Source organism: Emydura macquarii, unplaced genomic scaffold (assembly GCF_026122565.2).
Source record: "Emydura macquarii macquarii isolate MOO-44397 ecotype Brisbane River unplaced genomic scaffold, CSIRO-AGI_Emac_v2 contig_1876, whole genome shotgun sequence".
Classification (NCBI taxonomy): domain Eukaryota; kingdom Metazoa; phylum Chordata; order Testudines; family Chelidae; genus Emydura; species Emydura macquarii.
In genome coordinates this window covers 6,456,725-6,476,862 of record NW_027132013.1, presented here as the reverse complement: position 1 = coordinate 6,476,862, position 20,138 = coordinate 6,456,725, and the positions used below count along the sequence as shown (strand labels likewise).

The following is a 20,138-nucleotide window of genomic DNA, read 5'->3' as shown; positions in this document are numbered from 1 at the left end:
TCTGAGATGCCTATGGGAAGTCTGATAAAGAGCCTGATTGTGCAGCTGCTCCAGGTCCAGAATTCCCATTGACTTCAAAAGGAGTTCCTTGCGTTGAGCAGGGCTTTTCTCATTTACTCTGGGTCCACTGCTACCCTGCTATTTCTTTACTCCTCCAGGGTGACTCTGCAGTGTGTGAAAACATTGAAATGTAGGCTGTAGTTCATATTGGCTCTTTGTGCCAATGGGCCATTGTGAGGGGTGGAAACTAATACAGTTGGATACTCAAAGCGGAGTAGTAAGATTGAACTCAGATTGCAAAAGACACTGTCAAGGTTGACTGGCCCAATATTTTACTAACTTTTTATGGTGTCTCGTATTACCTGTTTGTAAAGTCCCTGTAAGTCTTAAATTTATTTTATTTTATTTTATTTACTGTTCCAATTCCATTTAAAAAAAGATCAGTGCCCTCAAATCAACACTTGTGAGCCTACAATAAAAGATCAGTGTTCACATGTTCCAACTTGCATGCATGACCCTTGAATAAAAAAGAAATATGACGGGAGCAGACCAGCACTCTTGAGCATCCTGAGTAGTGTGTGCAGCCCTGACCACATGCAAGTGCAACCCCTCAGTTATAAACCAATATATGTAGCCAAACATTTCTGAGCACTCCTATAGTCACAAATGACTTCTCGCAACACCATGCTCATGTCCAACATTCAATAACATTCAGCTGAGGAAAACAAAGATCTAAAATTTCAGTTTCCCGCTTTTAAGTGTGTTGGGGACTGCATTGTGGAAAAGGGCAGAACTTGTGAGTGAATCAGCCTCATTCTCCTTTCACACTAATTTTACATTTGTATAACTTCATTGGTTTCAATGCTGTTACACCTTTTTCATGCCAGCATAAATGAGAGCGGAATCAAGCTCAATATATTATTCCAAAGAACACAAAAGATATCTTGCCAGGGCAAAGTCCCTTAATATTGATAGAAATTTGGCTGCCAACATCCATATCCTGTAGGGCAGATTCTACTCGGCTAAGGCCACACCATTCTGGAGACATAAAGGGGCAGAAACAATCCCCAGGAAATAATTCCAGCACGATGGTGGTACAGGTGACCTTTGCTGCGCGGCTGCCACCAAATCCCACCGCATGAGAACACGTCACCAGAGGAATGACTAATGGTAGGAGGAATCATGGCTGAAGTTCTGTGTGCTCAGGCTATTCTGAACTACAGAGCAGCCCACTGAGAAACATGAAGGGACTGCAATATGTTAGAACAGCCCCGGGGTTGCTGAAATTTACACTGGGGTCTACATCAGCTCCCAGAGCACTGTATAATACGGAAGTCTAGAATCTGCCAGGCACAAAAAATGGCTTACTGTCACCTTTATCTATTCCCCATCCTGTGCCCCTCCTCTCCTGGACTGTGCCTCCTAGGAAAAGTAGCACAGAAGCTACTTATCACTCATCCAGTCTGGGGCCCAGTCCATTGTACTAATTAACTGTATATTTATGTGGTGCCTTTTTAAAATGTGTATTCATTTCAAATAGAAAAGGACATTGCTAAGGGAAACCATGATCCCAGCTTAACAGGTGTCAAATCACAAATCAGAAAATAAAATTACTGCAGGAAAAAGAAAGTCATAGGCAGTATAAAATATTATATCCTAGATGGACTGAACTAAGAGATCAGTGGTCATTAGTCATTATTGTGAAGATGCTTAATGTAGCATTCAAGATTAGAGGACATAATCAAATCCACAGATACCAGAAGGCAGATGTGTGCTGTGAAAAAGTACTGATTGGGTCCAAAAGATGGATAATCAATAGAAGATATTTCTTCTTCATATAGGGTTGATTAAGAAGATAAAATACAGCAGATCTTAGTGTATAGGTAAGTAAACCTCTTTCATATCTGCATCTGTCTGAGCTTTGTGTTTTATAACATTTATGAGCAATATCAGGATCTCCTATCCCATTTTAGGGACCTCATTTTGTTATTGTTGGCTTTCAAAATACTCATTCATGGCTGTTAGGGCTTATGAAAGGTGTCTGGATTCTGAAGTGTCCTCTATCTATAGAAGAGGTACAGCACAACGGTGGTAGTGCAGGCTTCCAAGGCATGTCTCCATGACAGAGTACCTTAACTCTTATGTAAAGAGTCCATGCGTTACAGACAAAACAACCAGGCACCACTTTTTTAAAAAATGTCCAGTGATTAAGGGTGCCTCTACCTTTGGGTGCCAACTCCAGATATTTAAGAAAGATGTGGACACATTGGAGAGGGTCCAGAGGACAGCAACAAAAATAATAAAAGTTTTAGAAAACCTGATCTATGGGGAAAGGTTAGAAACACTGGGCATGTTTAGTCTTGAGAAAAGAAGACTGAGGGAGGACCTGATAACAGTCTTCAAATGTGTTAAGGGCTGTTATAAAGAAGATGATGATTGATTGTTCTCTGTGTCCACTGAAGGTAGGACAAGAAGTAATGGGCTTAATCTGCAGGAAGGGAGATTTAGGTTAGATATTCAGAAAAACTTGCTAACTATAAAGATAGTTAAACTCTGGAATAGGCTTCTAAGGGAGTTTATGGAATCCCTGTCATAGGAACCTTTTAAGAACAGGTTGGACAAACTCCTGTCAAGGATGGTCTAGGTTTACTTGCTCCTGCCTCAGCACAGGTGGGCTGAACTAACCTGGTGAAGCTCTTTCTAGCCCTACATTTCTATGATTCTATTATTTTAAAGGGGCTTGACTTCTGAGAAATTGCTAAGCACCAGCCCTCTGAAAATTAGGCCCCACTAAGGTGTCTCAGTTTGGGCCTCAAAAATTGAGGCATTGAAATTCACTGGTCACTTTTTAATAAATATAGGCCCCAATTAATTTATACCTCCATCTCTGACACACACATATATATGTCTGAAGGTGAACACAGGTCTCTACCAACTGAGCCAATAAATGTGTATAGCTCATAGCAGTAGTAGTTATCTTATCCTCTTTGTGGTGCACGCATACACACAAAACTAGCATGTTACACTGTCACAATGACTATCCTTTCGGGTGAGAAGGTAATTCAAACTCCAAGCATAGTCATTTCTTGGCCCCTCTCCTGAGACTGCCAACAAGGGGGTGGAGGGCAATTACTGCTTTCTAAGTGGTGTAATTTTAAGATGTTGATATTTGTGTGATATAGATAGACAATACACAGAATAATTTAGTCTGATTTCAAAGGTACTAAGCTCCCAGAATTATTGGGAGCTGCTGGTGCTCAGAACCTTTGCAAATCAGGTCAAATTTAATCAGGCCACCAAACTGATCAACTGGTGGATTTGAACTAGTGTCCTGGAGATAAAAGGGGCTGTACCTCATTACAAGTGCTCTTTATCTTCTGGTTCCCCATGATTCTGACGCTATAAGTATACATGGAAAGTGAAACCCAGCCAAGGAGTTAAGCTTATCCAAAATCACCAGGAGACTCATTGTGTTATGTTTTTTTTTTTTAAAACATGGCCTCAATTTTTCCACCCACCATTTTGTGTCAAAGGTCAACTGAAAGTATAAAATTGTGAGTGCAAAGTTTAACTTTTAGATGTCTAATTACCTAATTGTACTAAAAAATCAGAGAGCTAAAAACCTAAATGCTGTCATCTGTGCTCACAATTCCACTGAAACTGACTGATGTTTCACATACATTTTTGACATTGAGATATCACTGGGGTGGGCACAAAGAGAGAAAGTAGGGTGATCAATTGTGTATCGTGGGTGAAACAGAGGCAATGAAAAAGAGACAAGGGCTAAGAGGTAGGTGAGACCTAATTTCTGCAGTTGACTTTGAAGCCAAGAATGGGGAGCTAGAATTTGATGCTGAGGATGTGAGGAAGTCAGTGAAGAGACTCGAAGAAGGGCTGGAGCTGGTCAGAGCAAGGTAGATACATTTAAACAGAGACCTATGTCATTTCTAAATGAAGCAGGAGGAGATTCCAAAAAAAGTAAAACAGCTTTTAACTGTGCTTTAGTGCATGGTCAAGCAATGTCCTGTGGAGTGAGGGGCTGGAGTGGGCTTTTGGACTTCAGGGGGAATCTTCGCATGTGTTTATATAATGCCTATCACAGCAGGGCCCTAATCCTGCCTGGGTCCTTTGGCTTTACTACAATATAAATGTTGACAAATGCTCATAATTAGAATGAAAGGTATTGAATAAATGCAAGATGATTATCATTAAATTGTTTGCACAGCTACAAAACTGTCCAAGACATACAAATAGACATGGTCTATTTATAAGAACTTTATTTAAAACCAATTTTAAAAGAAAAGAAACTGGGATACAATAAGTAACAATAAAAACCTTAGACAAATGCTGTGTGACAATGTGCTGAAAACATCTTATTCAAGTCAGAAATTATGGTGTTGTAAATATCTAGGGTCTGGTTCTGAACTCCTTTTCACCAGCAAAAATCAGGAATGATTCCATTAAAGTCAATGGAGATATGCTTGTGGGAAAAAAATGGTGCAAGGCCAGAATCAGGACCCTAGTCTGCTTCACAACATTTCACAACACAACAACTGAATATGCCTTTAATAAATTCTTACAGAAACTTTAAACAAAGAAAGATACAGAGTATGATTGTATAAAAAACACCAAGAGTTCAATACAATTTTCACAACAAGAAAACCACTGTGCACATCTGAGGTATTTATACTAATTATTTTAGTAGAAAGAAAATGTGATTTTTGAAAGCATAAAGTGAATACAAGTGTCTCTACTTATTTAAAGCCTCTTCAAAATCAAACAGCTTACCGATAAACCATTTCTCAAATATGGAGTGAAAACACACTGCACCTTTTAGCAATCAAAAATCACTTGCATTCAGATGCATCCCTGTGTGTCTGTAGTATTCTTTTTCTAGTCTCTGTTTACAATAGCTTCACTTGCAGGTGTTTAGTATTTGAATTGTTTGGTTTAATGAGTTCAAAACTCTCAAGCAGAAAGTCTCTTGATTTAAATAACGTGACAACAACGGAAAAAGATATGAAACTAAATTCAAGTTTGTTTAAAAAAATAAAAATAACTATTGCCTTTCTGATGTATGCCAACCAAACCATATACAGTTGCTGGTACTTGTAATATGTCTCGCTGGCTTAATAGTGTATCTTCCACACTGTTATTTCACAAAAAACCATTGCACTCCCAAGTCCCAGTCCATGTACTGTTCAGTGTACTGAACTTCCCCAGAGTATGTGCCCAGTCCTGTAAATCCTTACGTACATGAGTAATCCTTACTTTGCCTGTTGAAGTCAGTCAGTCAAAACCCACTTGTTTTTTTCAACAGTTTGTTGAAGTCATTTTTTTATTTGAGAATTTCAGTAAAATCAATGAGCTTATTTGTGCAAAAGGAGCAGAATTTGGCCCATTGACTTGGATGGAGATACATGTCTGAGTAAGGACTACTTGTGGGTGAAATTCACTCCTGTGAAGAGGACCAGCATACACTACTTAAATTCCATTTGAACCCTACTTTAAGGACTTAAATGATGCATTTGCCTTATGCTGGTCCTCAGCACAGGGCTGGATTTCACCATGAGTGAGTAAGGATTGCTAGATTGGGCCCTGTAGTATTGAAATGGATTCAAGTATAAAACATATGGTACAATCACAGCAAATAAACATGCAAAGAAAAAAATGGATACAGCATAATTGCATGATGAAATATTTTCAAACCAAACAAAAGATTGTCTGAGTTGGTTTCTGAATGTATTGGAAAAGAATGCTATATTATGTAAAACTGGCATTTATATATTGTAAAAATATCTGTTATAGTCCATAAAGAGTTAAAAAAATTGATCTGGGAAGAAAAGGAATTTAAATGATCAAAATCAGCACTATAAATGGAAAATTATGCTGCAAAATATAGAAAAAGGTACCATTTTTTGCAGTGCTTCTGACAAATGATTTGGAAGCATATAAGTTCCAAAAAAAAAAGTGTATTAAATTATTGGCAAGCCAAAGTTCTGATGTGATGCTTAAAGTTTGCATACGGAAATGATATGAAGTGTGAAATCTAAATTATAAAAAACAATTTAAAGTGGATATTGCATCCAATAAAATCAAAAGAATAAGTCAGAATAACACTAAAATATATTTATGAATTACTAGCACTTAGTTCTCCTTATAAATTGTCTATAAAAGGTAAATACCAAATTCTAAAAGATACAGTATATAATCACAACTAATAACTACTACAAAAGACAAAAACTATTAGCTCATTACAGTTTAATTGTTCATTTCTATTGACGAGCCAAATGCAATATCAAAACAGAAAATAAAAGCAGAATTGAATTGTTTTAAAAAGCATGTGCAGTAATTATTTGTGCATTTGATCCTGTTTCAAATATTAATTCTTCAAATATTAAAATGCCTTAGCTAATCAGTGAGCATTCAGTGTGGGATTTTCAAAAGCATGTAAGTGACTTAGGAGCACAAGTCCCAGTCATTTAGATATTTTTAAATTATGTTTCCTAAGTAATTTATTTGATAAATGTTGTGATTTAAAAAAAAATTAAATTATTCAGTGAATTAAAAAACAGTCTCCCAAATTTGGACCCAAATAAGGAAGCCACTTAAGCACATGCTTAATTTTAAGGATCTGGGTAGTCATACTGAGTCCAATGGGACAATTCACATGCTGGAATTTAAGCATGTGCTTGCGTACTTTGCCACATCAGGGCCATACAGCTGTGCTATTAATTCAAGGAGTATGTTCAGGAATAATTTTGTTGCCAAATTTCACATTTTTTAAAAATAAATATTCAACTAATATTTTTAAATCATTTTTCCCATGGTCACTATTAAAGACTGGGTATTTATCACCTGTAAGAATCAAGTTTGCTGTGCTATCTGATCCATTTCCCATTTCGTATATAAGCAATATCATTGTGAAAAAATGCTACCATTTTAATGATGCCTCTAGTACAATGTAAACTGTTCCTGTGAGCTGTCTAAATATTGAAGTAATAATGCTTAGCACTTAAATAGCTATTTCATCTTCAAAGCAGTTCACCAATATTAACTAAATAATTCTCACAATATGCCTGAGAGAGAAGTAAAAACTATTTCCATTTTATAGACATGGAAATTGAGGCAGAGAAGTTAAATGACATGCTCCAGACAGCAGTGTCAATATCAGAGCCCGGGCTAGAACACAATACAAAGTTCCCTTAGTCTGTGAAATATACCCTATAGAAGAGCATAATAGCAATATACAGAACTGAGGAATCACTATAGGCCAGATCCTCAGCTGCTGTATGTAAGTGTAGCATATTTAAAGTCAATAGGGGAAAGTCTGGCCCTGTTGAAGTCAGTATGAGTTGTGTCATTGTCTTCATTGAATTTCACACAGTGGAGCTAACCTGATATACACTAGTTAGGATCTAATCCTGGAAGTACAGACGGCCTATTGAACAAACTTTTTGCATTTTACGGGCTGATTTCAAAGCAAATGCACAAGCTTGCATTTTAGAACAAATTGACTAGTTATCATTATTATTTAAAAATGCTAACTACATGTTCTATATGCTTGTACAGTACTAAGCACAAAGTGGCCCCAACTTGATTGGTCTCTAGGCACTACCACAATATAAATGTTAAATAAAATAATATTTTAAACTGTTGGTGAAATCAACATTTGGAGCTTTAATCAGTGTTTTATACAAAAAATACTGACTCTTTACTTCAGAATAGTTGTCTAAACATCTCCATGTTGAATCTTTACTTATAAGAAGTAAGAGGCCATCAGTTAAAAAAAAAAAAAAAAAAAAACTATATTAAATAGTAAGTAAAATGCAATGATGCAAACAGAAAGAATAGCCATCCTCACTTTCTTTGTAATTGTCATAACCCTTCTGAATCCTCTTCATTTCACACATATCACATTTAAAAACTTGCTCACTTTGGCTATTTTTTAAACAATAATCTGAGACCAAAGTAAATTGATCACCTTTCTTTCCACTTTTACCTCACAAAATGAATAGTAAAGGACACCAACCCATTACCCTGCATTACCATTTGATATAAACTACTATCCAGAACAGATGTTTACCAAACTCCTCTGAGCAGGGACAGATTCCCTTTAACACTCAGTGTAAAAGTGACATTTCCAGGCTTTACAGCACTCCATATAGGAAGACTTAATTGCAAACTCGATTCAAATGATCATTATGCTTAGAATTCCATAGAATCAGTTATTTCTAAAGAGTCTTCCAATGCCAGGGATTCTTCAAAACTCTGTTCTGGATCAATTGTGAAGCCCTGGCTTTTCAATGTATTATGAGCATTCATGAACTTCTGCAGGTACTTAGAGGTATACAGCCAATGATGCTTCAAGACATCCTCCATTTCATAGCATTTTGACTGCCTGGCATTCATTTTTCGGAAACGCCTAAACAATTTGTTCCCAGACTCATTCCCTTCACTTGCCCAGGCCCCAATGGAGCCATCTCTTTCAATGATTTCAGGAACATGAGCAAGAGTTTTGTGAAAGTAATTTGTAATCTTGCCTTCATATCTGTACTTGAACTTTGTGGACAGGAGCTCAGCAAAACGTTGTGAGTTGAAGCTATACTGACACAGCAATTCTGGGCACTCTTTGGCTGGGCATGAAGACCTCCACACTGGTTTCATTTTAAGGTAAAGATCCATCAGTTCTCTTAGGGCTTCATGCCTTTCCTCACCCGTTATTAATTCACAGACTGCTTCCACTGTCTCTTTGCTCATAAGCTTTCTAGCAAAGTTTCCATTCATCCTCATTATGGGCTTCAGGTTCATCTTCTTCCTGAGGTGCTTGTCAAGAGTCGACTGCCACCTCTTCCTCTCTTCTTTAGATGTGTTAGGATTCTTGTACACCTCACCTATCTCAAACTGGAATATCTTGTAGAACTCAGCCGCATTGCCGATGTCACAATGCAATGCATCTATGGAAGGAACTGTCTCAATAAAAGGTTTGGCAGAAACACCCTTCACTCTGTCACGTAGCTCATCAACAGATTCATGATATGGGTTGGACCTCCATACCTCATACCGCTCCAGGTTTTCAGCATGACTTCTTGTTATGGAGTGGAGGACCAAGTTCTGAGAGGCTTCCAGGCGGGTTGCATCACAAAGGGTGCAGATGTAAGTAGAACCTGAGGCTTCAAGGCCTTCCACTTCACGGACAAGTTTCTCGTCATACCCTGTACCTCTAAAGATGAATTTGAATGTTCTGAGTATGCCTCCCATTTCAAGAAGCAGGACACTATTTTTCATGGTCTGTCTTTCTGCTATGAGAGGGCTCAGAATGGCTGTCAGCGTCTCATGGTCCGATTCATCAGCCAGCATAAGACACAGGGGTTTGCAACACAGCTCTGAATTAGGCTTGGCTTCTTCAAAGATCCTTACATTTTCATTGCCATGAGCTATAGTGATGCTCATGAGTGTGAAAGAAAATCGAACTGCCTTCTCAGGAACAGCCGGTCCACTTCCATGCTTCTCGCTGACATCTCCCATCCCATCACAAGACTCCTTCACCACCACAGTGAAGGGACCATTCAAGTAGTCATCCAGGTCTTGGGCTTTCATCCCTTCCAAGATGTCTTCCTCCATGTCCATTAAGGCAGAAACTAAGGCTGCATCATATCGAAACCTCTTGGAAATTGTGTCTACTGGGTAGTCATCAACTGAATGTGGCAGCCCTGACAGCCCATCTATAATTCCCACTTCTGTATTAGTGGACACATTTTTCAAAGGGGGCTTCCACTCAAATGGATGATAACCTGGAAGGAGGGCCTTTTCAGCAGTGCGGAGAGCATGCAGTGGCTGGAAGATCTGCCTCCCAGTTATGGCTTTTACAGTTCTGTACATTTTATGGTACTGGCTACAGCTGAGAAAGGTGTTGACTCGGATTGCCAAGCAAACAGCCGGGTGAAGCCCTGATCCCTTCCCTTGCATTATAGCTTCCAACTCATCTGCTTGTCTGTGTTCATTTCTTGCTCTGAGAGCCAGCAGGAACAAAGTTAGGCACACAGCCTTTATATCACCTCCTTCTTCTTTCTCAGCAAAAGCTTTGACTTGAAGCTTGAGTTCTCTCAGACGATGCTTTTGAGCTCTCCTAGTCAATGACAATAAGTGTTGCCTTGGTCTGCCGCCTTTATTTATGTGTGTGTAAATCTCTTTCCCTTTCAGCTCTTTGTGGCTGGACAAATGATGGCAGTATTTACCCAGCAAAACCTCCTCATCACATTCTTTCACTGGGCATCGCACAGCCAGGGAATTGAGGATGTTCAGGAAGGATTTCACTGGGCTCTCCAAGTCGGTAGGGAAGCAAGGGTATCGGCAGGAGGGGCAATAGCTGCCCATAACTTTGAGGCACTTCAGGATGCAGGTTCTGCAGAACAAGTGGCTACATGTCGTTTCCACTGGATCTGCCAGAATATGCTCACAGACTTGGCAAGAGATGGACTTAATGAAATCTGCAGGGTAGTCAACTGCAAGAAGTTTAGTGCTAAGATGTATCTTTTTGCAGTTGGCAATCTTTTTCATAAGGTTTTTGTTTTTTACCTGTGCTTGTTTTTTTACACTGTTAGTTTTTCGGGCACGTTCTGCAATGATCTTGAGCCTTTTGCTGAGCTGTAAGTTGGATGGCTGGTTCTTTCTCTTGACCCCACGATGAGCAGTGCAACAAACAGTGCAGCTCGGGGAATGGGACTGCCACTCCATGGTGCTGTTCCTCGGGAAGTACACTTCACATGGTGCATTGCTGAACTTTCTATGGATGATGCTCCAGCAGTTGTGACAAAACCGAGTGGGGTGGATTGTGTCAATATCACCTCGCACGTCAATCTTAAAAACCTTGGCAATAAGATCTGGCCACGATGTTGCTCTTTTCTCTTTCTTTCTCAGAAGTCCCTGAGTTTCACTGTCCACTGGTCCATGCACTGGGTGACTTCTCTTATAGCGATCAGTTTTAAATGAAACTCCACAGATGCGACAGAGCTGCTGCAGGTTTGCTTGATGAGCTGCATTCTCTTGCATTTTCACGTTGTCAGCATCTTTTTCAAGAGCCTGCTTATTGTCCTTTAAGGCTGGTTGTGCCAGAAGTGGCTTTTCTGCCATTGGAACTGCCGCATCCATCTGCACCACAGTGCCTTTGTCCAAAGAGGCCACCTCCTCTGCTTTCTTTTTATTGGTCTCTTGGCTGTCTCCAGAAGGTGTCTTTTCAAATGATCTCACTTTAAACAGCTTGAACTTCCATTCAGAGAATTTAGTATATGGGTGCTGGATTTCTTCTGGCATGCTATGCAAGCCCATGCTTGGTGATGTCAGCATTTCCATTCTGGCAGGAACTGGTTCACCTGAGGAAAAAAAAAATAGAGAGAGAGCGAGAGAGAGAGCGCAGTAAGTAAGTGAAATACTCTAAAATGAACAATGATGCAAACCTATGAAGCATGTGGATTTTAAGTGGCGTAAGTCTACAGCCATTAATGACTGGGAGATGCTTTGACAATAAGCTGTCTTCCAAAGTATAAATTACCACTGCAGATATAAATTATGTCACGCCATAAAGACATCTGGACAATCACAAAGAGGAAAATTCACCCCTGTGCAGAATGCCAGCAAAAGACCTATGTACCACTTCAGATCCTTTTAAGCCCTCAAATCAGGGTTTAAGTGAGGCTTATTGCTGCATAGGCTTTGTGCTGCCGCTCTTTTCAAGAGTAAATTTCACCAATATTGCAAAATAAGAAAATGTTTCCATGAAGGGAATTCCATGACTGAGTTACACAGACACAGGTTACAACAAAGAACCATTTCAAATTGGGGAGAGTAATAGTGTAATGAAATGGCTAGTGTATGTGTGCCATTGCCCTCTACTGGACAGAATTGGAATCGATCGGCTGTGTGTCATAGGCTCTATACTGCTAACAACTAAAAGAGATTTTCCTTTAGTTCAAGTGGTAGGAGCCTAGGATTTTGGAAGAAAAAGATTTGATTCTATTGCCACATTTACTTTAAAGAGCTTAGTGGCCCTGGTGTGTAGCATAGTGACAAATGTTAATCCTTAGGTAGCTACACATTTGTTACTAGTAGTAACAAAGATGCTGGGAGAGATGTTAAAGGATGGATGGGACTGTGGGTGAATGCAATAGATTTTCACCAGTTTTCAACTTTCAGTTTTCAGTTACAAGTAAAATCCATTTGGTGACCTCAGTGTATCCTGATGATATTTACCCAGACTGCAAAGTCGCCAAAAAAGACTGCACAGTTGGTAACCTGCGCCCAGGCTGGAAACGGAATCAGGAGAGAAGGGGTCGTGAGAAGGTACACTAGCAGGCCTGCGTAAAGGATGCTTTCATATGAAAAGCACCTGCACTGCGCTTTCTGCACTTCCCTGAATCCAAACACTCCTTTGCCTGTATGTTGCCTATTGAGATTATAAATTCTTTTGGGTAGGGGTCTATCTACTTACATGTCAGTAAAGCACCTAACTCATTTTGGGTGTGATAAGAATGCACAATAATGCTGATTAATATGCGTACGCTGATTTTATCCATAAGGGGATGAGAGTAAACTATTGAGAGCACATTCTGGATTGAGATCCCTGGAAATGGCAGTCCTCCCTGTTTATCTACAGGACAGGAGCAGCATAGGTACGGGGCACTGTACTCTTCCCCACACAGACCTACCAAAGTGCCTCAGCCCTGACCCTGATGTGGACAAGTGGCCACTAGTAACTGCACTGAGACCACCAACTCACTTCACATACCGTAGGACAGCTAACAACTAACAGATAGCTGCGCCCAATCCTCCACCCTTTACTGCTCACTCCTATCCTCCATGTTCAGATAAGTAGTCCTACTGAAGTCAATGGAACTACCTGAGTGAATAAGGACTATAATATCTGATCACTGCTTATACGGAATTGAGTTAAACTGAGAGATGAGAAGTGGAAATCTGCATCTCTCATACCATGTTTTTAAATCATCAAGACCACTACCAGCACTTCACTTTTTAGTCCTGAAGCGAGATCACTAGTGCGTGGTCCCTTTAAAGGCATTCCATGCTAGCCAATTCCAATGAAGAATCATGACCTCATTCAGGCCCCAGTTCAGAAGGTATTTAAGCACATACTGAGTTAAATTCAATGGAGCCGATCCTCAGTTGATGTCAATGGAGCCACGACAATTTACTCCAGCTGAGGATCTGCCCCATAGGGACTATTCGTGTGCTTAAAGTTAGGCATGTGCTTAAATACCTTATTTGGAAGAGTTACATGGTCTGCACAACTGAAAATGTCTGGTCAAATTTGGCCCAAATTTTAGATTTTGTAAAAACAAGCTTTTATCAAAAACCCACTGATGTTGTTGCCATGGAAACATGACATGTTATACAAACAAACATTCCCCTGTGGGGCTTGCAACTCAAACACTGCAACTTTGTGCTAATGGATGAGAGCCCGAAAATAAAATTGGCTAGGCACTGACTAGAAACAAAAGTGAAACCGACCAGCCTATTTTTCAATGCCCAGGTGGGAGAAGTGCACAAAAGTAAGCAAAGGGCATAGTGTCAAGTATTAAGATTTGTTCATTTCTTTTGCTTTTAATACTCAACTTGCAGTTAGTAACAGAAGTGAAGAAAATTGTACTTTATGAATATATGATTTAAACCTGGCAGTATTTGTTTCAAATAAAGGCTGTATCTTCCATTAACTCTGGTGTACTCTAAAACTCTAGACCACTGTATCTATTCTGAGGATACCTTACACAAGAACACATTCCTTTCAGTGTCTGAAATTTTGATCTGTCTTTTATGTATTGTGCTTCTGAGATTATCTCTTAAAAGTTTAACCTTTCAATAGAGCAACATTTCAATACAATCTTCCAAAGTCCAGCTGGAAAGAATTACTGGCTCTGATTAAGTACCAAATACAGAGTGACATGTCAACCTGCTCAGTTCTCGCCTTAAGAATTTAACTTCAAAATCCTTCAAGTGGACCTCGGCAAAAAATTAAGGGTTTGTTTTCTTTCCAGCTTCTCTTAATTCCATCTCACTGAGAACAAGTTGCCTGCACTGATACATCCATCTGCCTGCACTGCTGTGCCCAGCTGCCTACAATGCTGAATAGGAGTGCCTGCACTGCCATCCCCCGCTGTGCTTTTTGGCTATAGCCTGCTGTCCTGCTTGTTTGTATCCTGTTATCTATAAAACTGTAACCTACTAGTCGGTGCAGCTGTCCTCAGATGTATGACTGCTGTGCCTGCTGTCTTGCTGGGCTGGACCCTGCTGTGGAACCTGCTGATCTAGTTGTCGAAACCTCCTACCAGCAGAGCAGGGCTTGCCCACAAAAGTCCTGCTTGCCTGTTGAGTTGTACTTTGCTACCTGCAAAGGGACTAACTAGCTTGTTGTCCTTCACTCTTTTACCCGATTCTCCTACAGTCCTTTGACTTGCGCTATTGCCATAGTAGAATTCAAATGGGTGGAGAACAGGTGAGATCACCAGGACAAAAATAAATATTACAAAATATATTTTCCTTAGGTGATTATCAGCCCAGAGGTAAGGCCTGCCTGTCTGACACTAGAGTACTTTTCAGCGCTCCAAATATCATGGAGTTACTTGTACGGTACCTCCAAAAGTTTTACCTGGTAATACTGCACTAGCTAGTTTGATAAGAACAAATACAGAAGTTGGGAATTTTGCCTGAGTAAGGATTTAGGATTTGGCCCACTAATCTGTGAATTATTTGGTATCTGAACTGTGTTATAAAATTGTAGTTGTCGCCATATTGGTCTCAAGATATAAGAAAGACAAGGTGGGTGAGGTAATATCTTTTACTGGACCAGTTTCTGTTGGCGAGAGAGAGAGAAGCTTTCAAGCCACACAGAGTTCTTCTTCAGGAGCTCTGTCTCGCTGGAAAACTTTTCTGTGTTAGAAAAGACAGACATACCATGTAGTGAATTTATAACCTCACAGTACTTTTCTGTTTAATTATCCTGCTATTGCATGGTACTTATTCGTCAGTTAAATGGTGAATATTTATTCTTCAGGTAACATATAAAATTGTTGGGTGCTCTTTTCTATGGTATTAGTCAATGGAATATCTGAGCACCACATATACATTATTGAGTTTATCTTTGCAGCATACCTGTGACATAGGGAGGTATTATTTATTATTCCCATATTACTGATTACACAAACACTGAAAATGATCCTAGATCTTGTGATTGTGCAGCCAAAGTAGAAACCTGTTTACAGGGACATTCACCACGATTCCCAGTGTCTCTAGCTGCATCTTCAGCACTTCTCCAGCTTCGGAGAGCAGCCAGCAAGATATGCCCCCTAAGGTTTGCCCAGAGGCATCATTTGTCAGAGGACCAGGAGAGGCAGTTTCCTCCCCTGACCTAGGTTTGCACCCAAAAAACTTTTCATAGATCTATATGCTCCAATGTATCTTCCACTTTTTGCCCCCCACAGACTTTGCAGGATACAATACAACCACATCTAATGTTCTATATGCTGACAGAACTTCCCCATCCCCTCCATGATTTTTCTGAAATGACACCCCTGGGCTTGCTCACTGATTGTTGTGACAAACCAGTCAACAATAAGGTATGATTAGACCAAAGTATTTAATGCCTTCTTTCCTTGTCCCACCTTTGTGGGGTGTATCATCTTAATACCACACATACTGCCAAGACCACGACCTAATGCCTGCTTACAAACTGCAACTCAGATGTATCAGATGGCTCTGACCCCGTGCTGAGGAAAAGTTAAAAAATTCTTTGTTTCCTTTCAGCAAATATCTCCTAAAGAGATGAGAGACAAAGAAGCCCTATTAGGTCACCTGATCATCCACTTCACCGATACAGGATTGTTCCCTACAGGTTATTCATCAAATATTTTATCTAGTCTAATTTTCTAGCTCCTAAGAAATGGAGCTTCCACCTGTTCCCTTGGAAGATTACTCCACAGATCTCACTGCTGGGAACATTTTCCTGACATTCATTATACATTTGCCTTTGCTCTGTTATTCAAATTGGGCTGCAATGAACAATCCTTCTTCATGAACCCTACCCCTACCATCAGATACACTGGTAATTTAACTAGATCTGACGGCTGTGTTTAATATCACCAGTTTTTACCTTGGAAAGAAAATTCCTTTTCTGACTATCTCAGTTTCTTCTGAAACAGGGTCAGATTATCATGCTTTTACTCACACTTGAGTAATACACACTGAGTAATAACACTGAAATGAATGGGACTTATTTGTGGAGTGAGGTGCTACTTGTTGGGAGAAAGGGTTTATAAAATCAGATTAATGACATGCATATTAATACAGGAAAATAGTTGAATCAATTCTTGTGTCTCACAAGCAGCTGGGTTACTGCAGTTAAGAATGTCAGCCTACCTTTCTCTCACTCCCAGTTTGTAGAGTCGTTTGTCTGTCTGTTCAGTTGGTTCCAAATGTCAAGATATCTCTCGCTCTCTCTCTCTCTCCCCCTCTGATTTTTAAAGCTCATTGCAGTGTTGTTTGTCTCATCTTATCCCTGTCCCTCCCATCTCCCAGTACCGCTCTGATGCTAACCACAAGTTACCATCAACCACACACAATACAGAAGTCTCTACTCCAGGTGTCACCTGGTAATTTACGAGGCTTAACAATGAAGTTAATAAAAACAAGGTCCTTCTTTGAGAGACCTTTGGACACTAAGATGAATTTTAATTCCAGGCAGAGCCACTCCAGGAGGGTGTCCACACTTTTACTTGGCTAAACTTTGGTATTTGCTTTTTTATGTCTATAGCTCCAGAGCTAATTTCTTCATTTTGTTACACATTGGGGAGAAGAATGTGGGGCACTGTCATGCCACCCTTGCTCACAGGATTCATCCTTTTGAAGGACCCTGATACATAAGCCTGTATTTTCAGTCCGTCCACAACCAAGATTCCATTTTGTGGGTGGATTTTTGTGCAGACAATATGGATCATATTGCTGCCCTTTCTTCTGATACCAGTGCCCCATTCTGATAACAGAGTTACCCCTCTGATGAATGCAGATGCCCAGGGTCTTGCAGGTCAGCTACATCCTGGAAGAGAAATCCGTGATGTAGAGTCTAGGTATATTCTCTGTGTGACTTGTTTCACTTGGTCTGAATTCAACAAGATGAAATTTAATAAAGACAAGAAAGGAAAAATCAAATGCACAGTTATAAAATGGGGAGTAACTGGCTAGGTGTTAGCACTGCTGAAAAGGACCTGGGGATTATAATGGACCACAAACTGTGTATGAGTCATCAGTGTGAGGCAGCTGCAAAAAAGGCTAATATGATTCTGGGATATATTAACCGGAGTGTTGTATGTAAGACATAGGAGGTAGTTATCCCCCCTTTGCACTGGTGAGGCCCCAGATGAGGTAACGTGTCCAATCTTGGGCACCACAAACTTAGGAAGGACGTGGACAAAATGGAAAGAGTCCAGGGGAGAGCAAGAAAAATTATAAAAGGTTTAGAGAACCTGACCTATGAGAAAAGGTTACAAAAACAGGGCATGTTTAGTCTTAAGAAAAGTGGACTGAGAGGGAGGACCTGATAACAGTCTTCCAACATGTTAAGGCAGTGGTTCCCAACCTTTTTGACTTGAGGGCCACAGATATCATTTTTATAGCCCTGAAGGGCCACCAGTCTCTGCCAGCAGGCTCCCCTTCCCCTCCACTGCAGACAGACAGAAGGAATTCAGTGAGGAGGCTGTCTCTTCGTTGTTGTCCCTGGCTGCACTAGGGAAACTGCATGCGTCCTGGTAGCCCCATGCGCTCCACCTGGGTCCCTAGGCAGTGGCTCCCTTCTGCAGCCATGGACAGGAGATCAGTGCTCCCCTCCCTCTGGCTCCAGCACCTATGGACTCAGGCAGAGCGTTTTGCTGTGCTCCCTGCTACAACCAGAGGGAGGGCAGCGCTGAGCTCCCATCCCCTTGGCTGCAGCAAGGAGCCTGCACCATCTTTCAGCCCCGCGGCAATGCGCTCCGTCTGGGTCCTTAGGCAGTGGCTCCCTTCAGCAGCCAGCAGGAAGGAAGCAGCAGGCCACTTTGAAAGCCCCTGCAGGCCACTTTTGGCCCCTGGGCCACAGGTTGGGAACCACCATGTTAAGGGCTGTTATAAAGAGGATGGTGATCACTTGTTTTCCCTGTCCACTGACGATAGGGCAAGAAGTGATGGGCTTAATCTACAGCAAAGGAAATTTAGGTTAAATATTCAGAAAAAAATGTCTAACTATAGCCTAAGGGTCATTAAACTCTGGAATAGGCTCCCAAGGGTGGTCATGGAGTCCCCATCACCGGCAGCTTTTAAAAATAAGTTGGACAAACACCTGTCAGGAATGGTCTAGGTATACTTAGTCCTGCCTCAGCACAGGGATCTGGACTTGATGACTTCTGGAGGTCCCTCCCAGCCCTATTCTATGATTCTATGTTACACATCAAATCTGGAATAGAGGTGGTCACAAAAAGCATTCAGACAATCCTTTTTTCCAAGAATCTCAGCCCCAACACCAATAACTAGTCCCCAGGGAGAAGCTTTGCCTCTGGAACTGACTCTGATCAGAGAACAGAGCAGAGAGCAAACTCTCCTATTGCTCACACAGTAGCCTCTTCAAGGACCAGTCCCCTATACAGAACCTTGCATAACAAAATCAAACCATCCAGGAAATTTCCCCAAAACTGAACATTTGCTCACATGCTAAAAATAGGCTCTTGGCAGACTAAGGTTACATCTACATTTGGAGCTGGGGGTGTGATTCCCACCTTTTGCAGACATAGCCGTGCTCAAGCTAGCATGCTAAAACTTGTAATGGAACTGTGATAGCCCAGGCAGTGGCAAGCGACAGCACAAGCTAGCCACCCTGAGTACAAACCCACCCACTCATCACTGGCCAGGCTACCTCAGCTACACTGCTACTTTGAGCGTGCTACCTTGGGCAAATCTAGCACATGTGCCTCTGCGGAAGCTCAACAATCACACCCCCAACTCCAAGCGTAGATGTAGCCTATGTGTAAAAGCACCACCTTGTGACGCCTGCCATAATTACATAGACACCTACATCCCTGACTGAGCATGCAAATTGCTCTTCTTTCACTGCGGTTCCACAAGTTTCCAGCTTGCCTTCCTTCTCCCCTTCCCCCCCACACACCCCTTATTCAACATGAATATGGGACAGTTTGAGGGTTAATAAGGCAACGTGGGTTACCGTGCTGTCATTATGCTAAAGACCCACAGCCAGACGTCTCCCTATCTACTGGTCGCCGTTGATGCAATCAAGTGCTTTATATGGTGTCCGGGGCAGGGATGAGGGCTAGCTGGCTGAGGCTGTATCAAGATAAGGTTGCAGTGATGCTGGCAGGCTGAGGAAAGCAATCAGATGTGGCAAAAGTTATATCCTCTCCCCAAATCCCACATTTTGTTCATATGAGCCCTGATGAAATGACATATCCAAACAAGGGATTCAGACATCTTGCTCAGGCACCCACTTTTGGGAATTGGGCCCTAAAAAAAGTACTCTAGATCAAATAGTGAGACAGTGTCACAACTGTCATTAGGTCCCAAGTGTCCAACACCCCTGTCTCCTTCTCTAGCTACTACTAATACCTAGCTTTTTTATAGCACTTTCCATCCAGAGATCTAAAAGAATTTCATAAAGAAGAGCCAGTATCACTATTTTCTTTTTAAAGATGGGGAAAACGAGCACTGAGAGGTAAAGTGACTTGCCCAGGTCACAGAGCAGGCAGAGCCAAGAAGAGACCTACGTCTCCTGATTTACATTCTGGTGCCTTCTCCTCTGGATCACCCTGCCTCTTTGACTAGACTATGATCCCTAAGATGTTATTTATTTAAGTCTTCTCATACAAGACACAGTAGCACCTGTCTTGCTACTGGGTCAAGGGGTGGGAGGGCTCCAGTGCCCCTTAAACTTCTTGCTTCAAGAGTGATGAGGCCTATAGAAGTGCAGCTGCTTCTGAGTCAGTGATTCAAATTGCACCCTGGGCCACAATGGATGCTAACAGTGCCCCAGTAAATGGGTTTAATGAGCCACCGCAGAGCAAAGTGTTCACAGTGATCCAAACCAAATGCAGAGA

At 41.1% G+C, this 20,138-nt stretch overlaps 1 protein-coding gene across 1 annotated transcript; it reads right to left on the bottom strand.

The window, feature by feature from the left end:
- Positions 1–8,208: 8,208 nt before the first annotated feature.
- On the bottom strand, positions 8,209–11,352 carry RAG1 (recombination activating 1). Its single transcript, XM_067558110.1, has one exon. The coding sequence runs from the start codon at positions 11,350–11,352 to the stop codon at positions 8,209–8,211; it is 3,144 nt and encodes a 1,047-aa protein (XP_067414211.1).
- Positions 11,353–20,138: the final 8,786 nt, after the last annotated feature.

What these genes read in the sequence shown, in the direction of transcription:
- RAG1 (XM_067558110.1), bottom strand. Translation starts at nt 11,352, where the DNA reads ATGGAAATGCTGACATCACCAAGCATGGGCTTGCATAGCATGCCAGAA.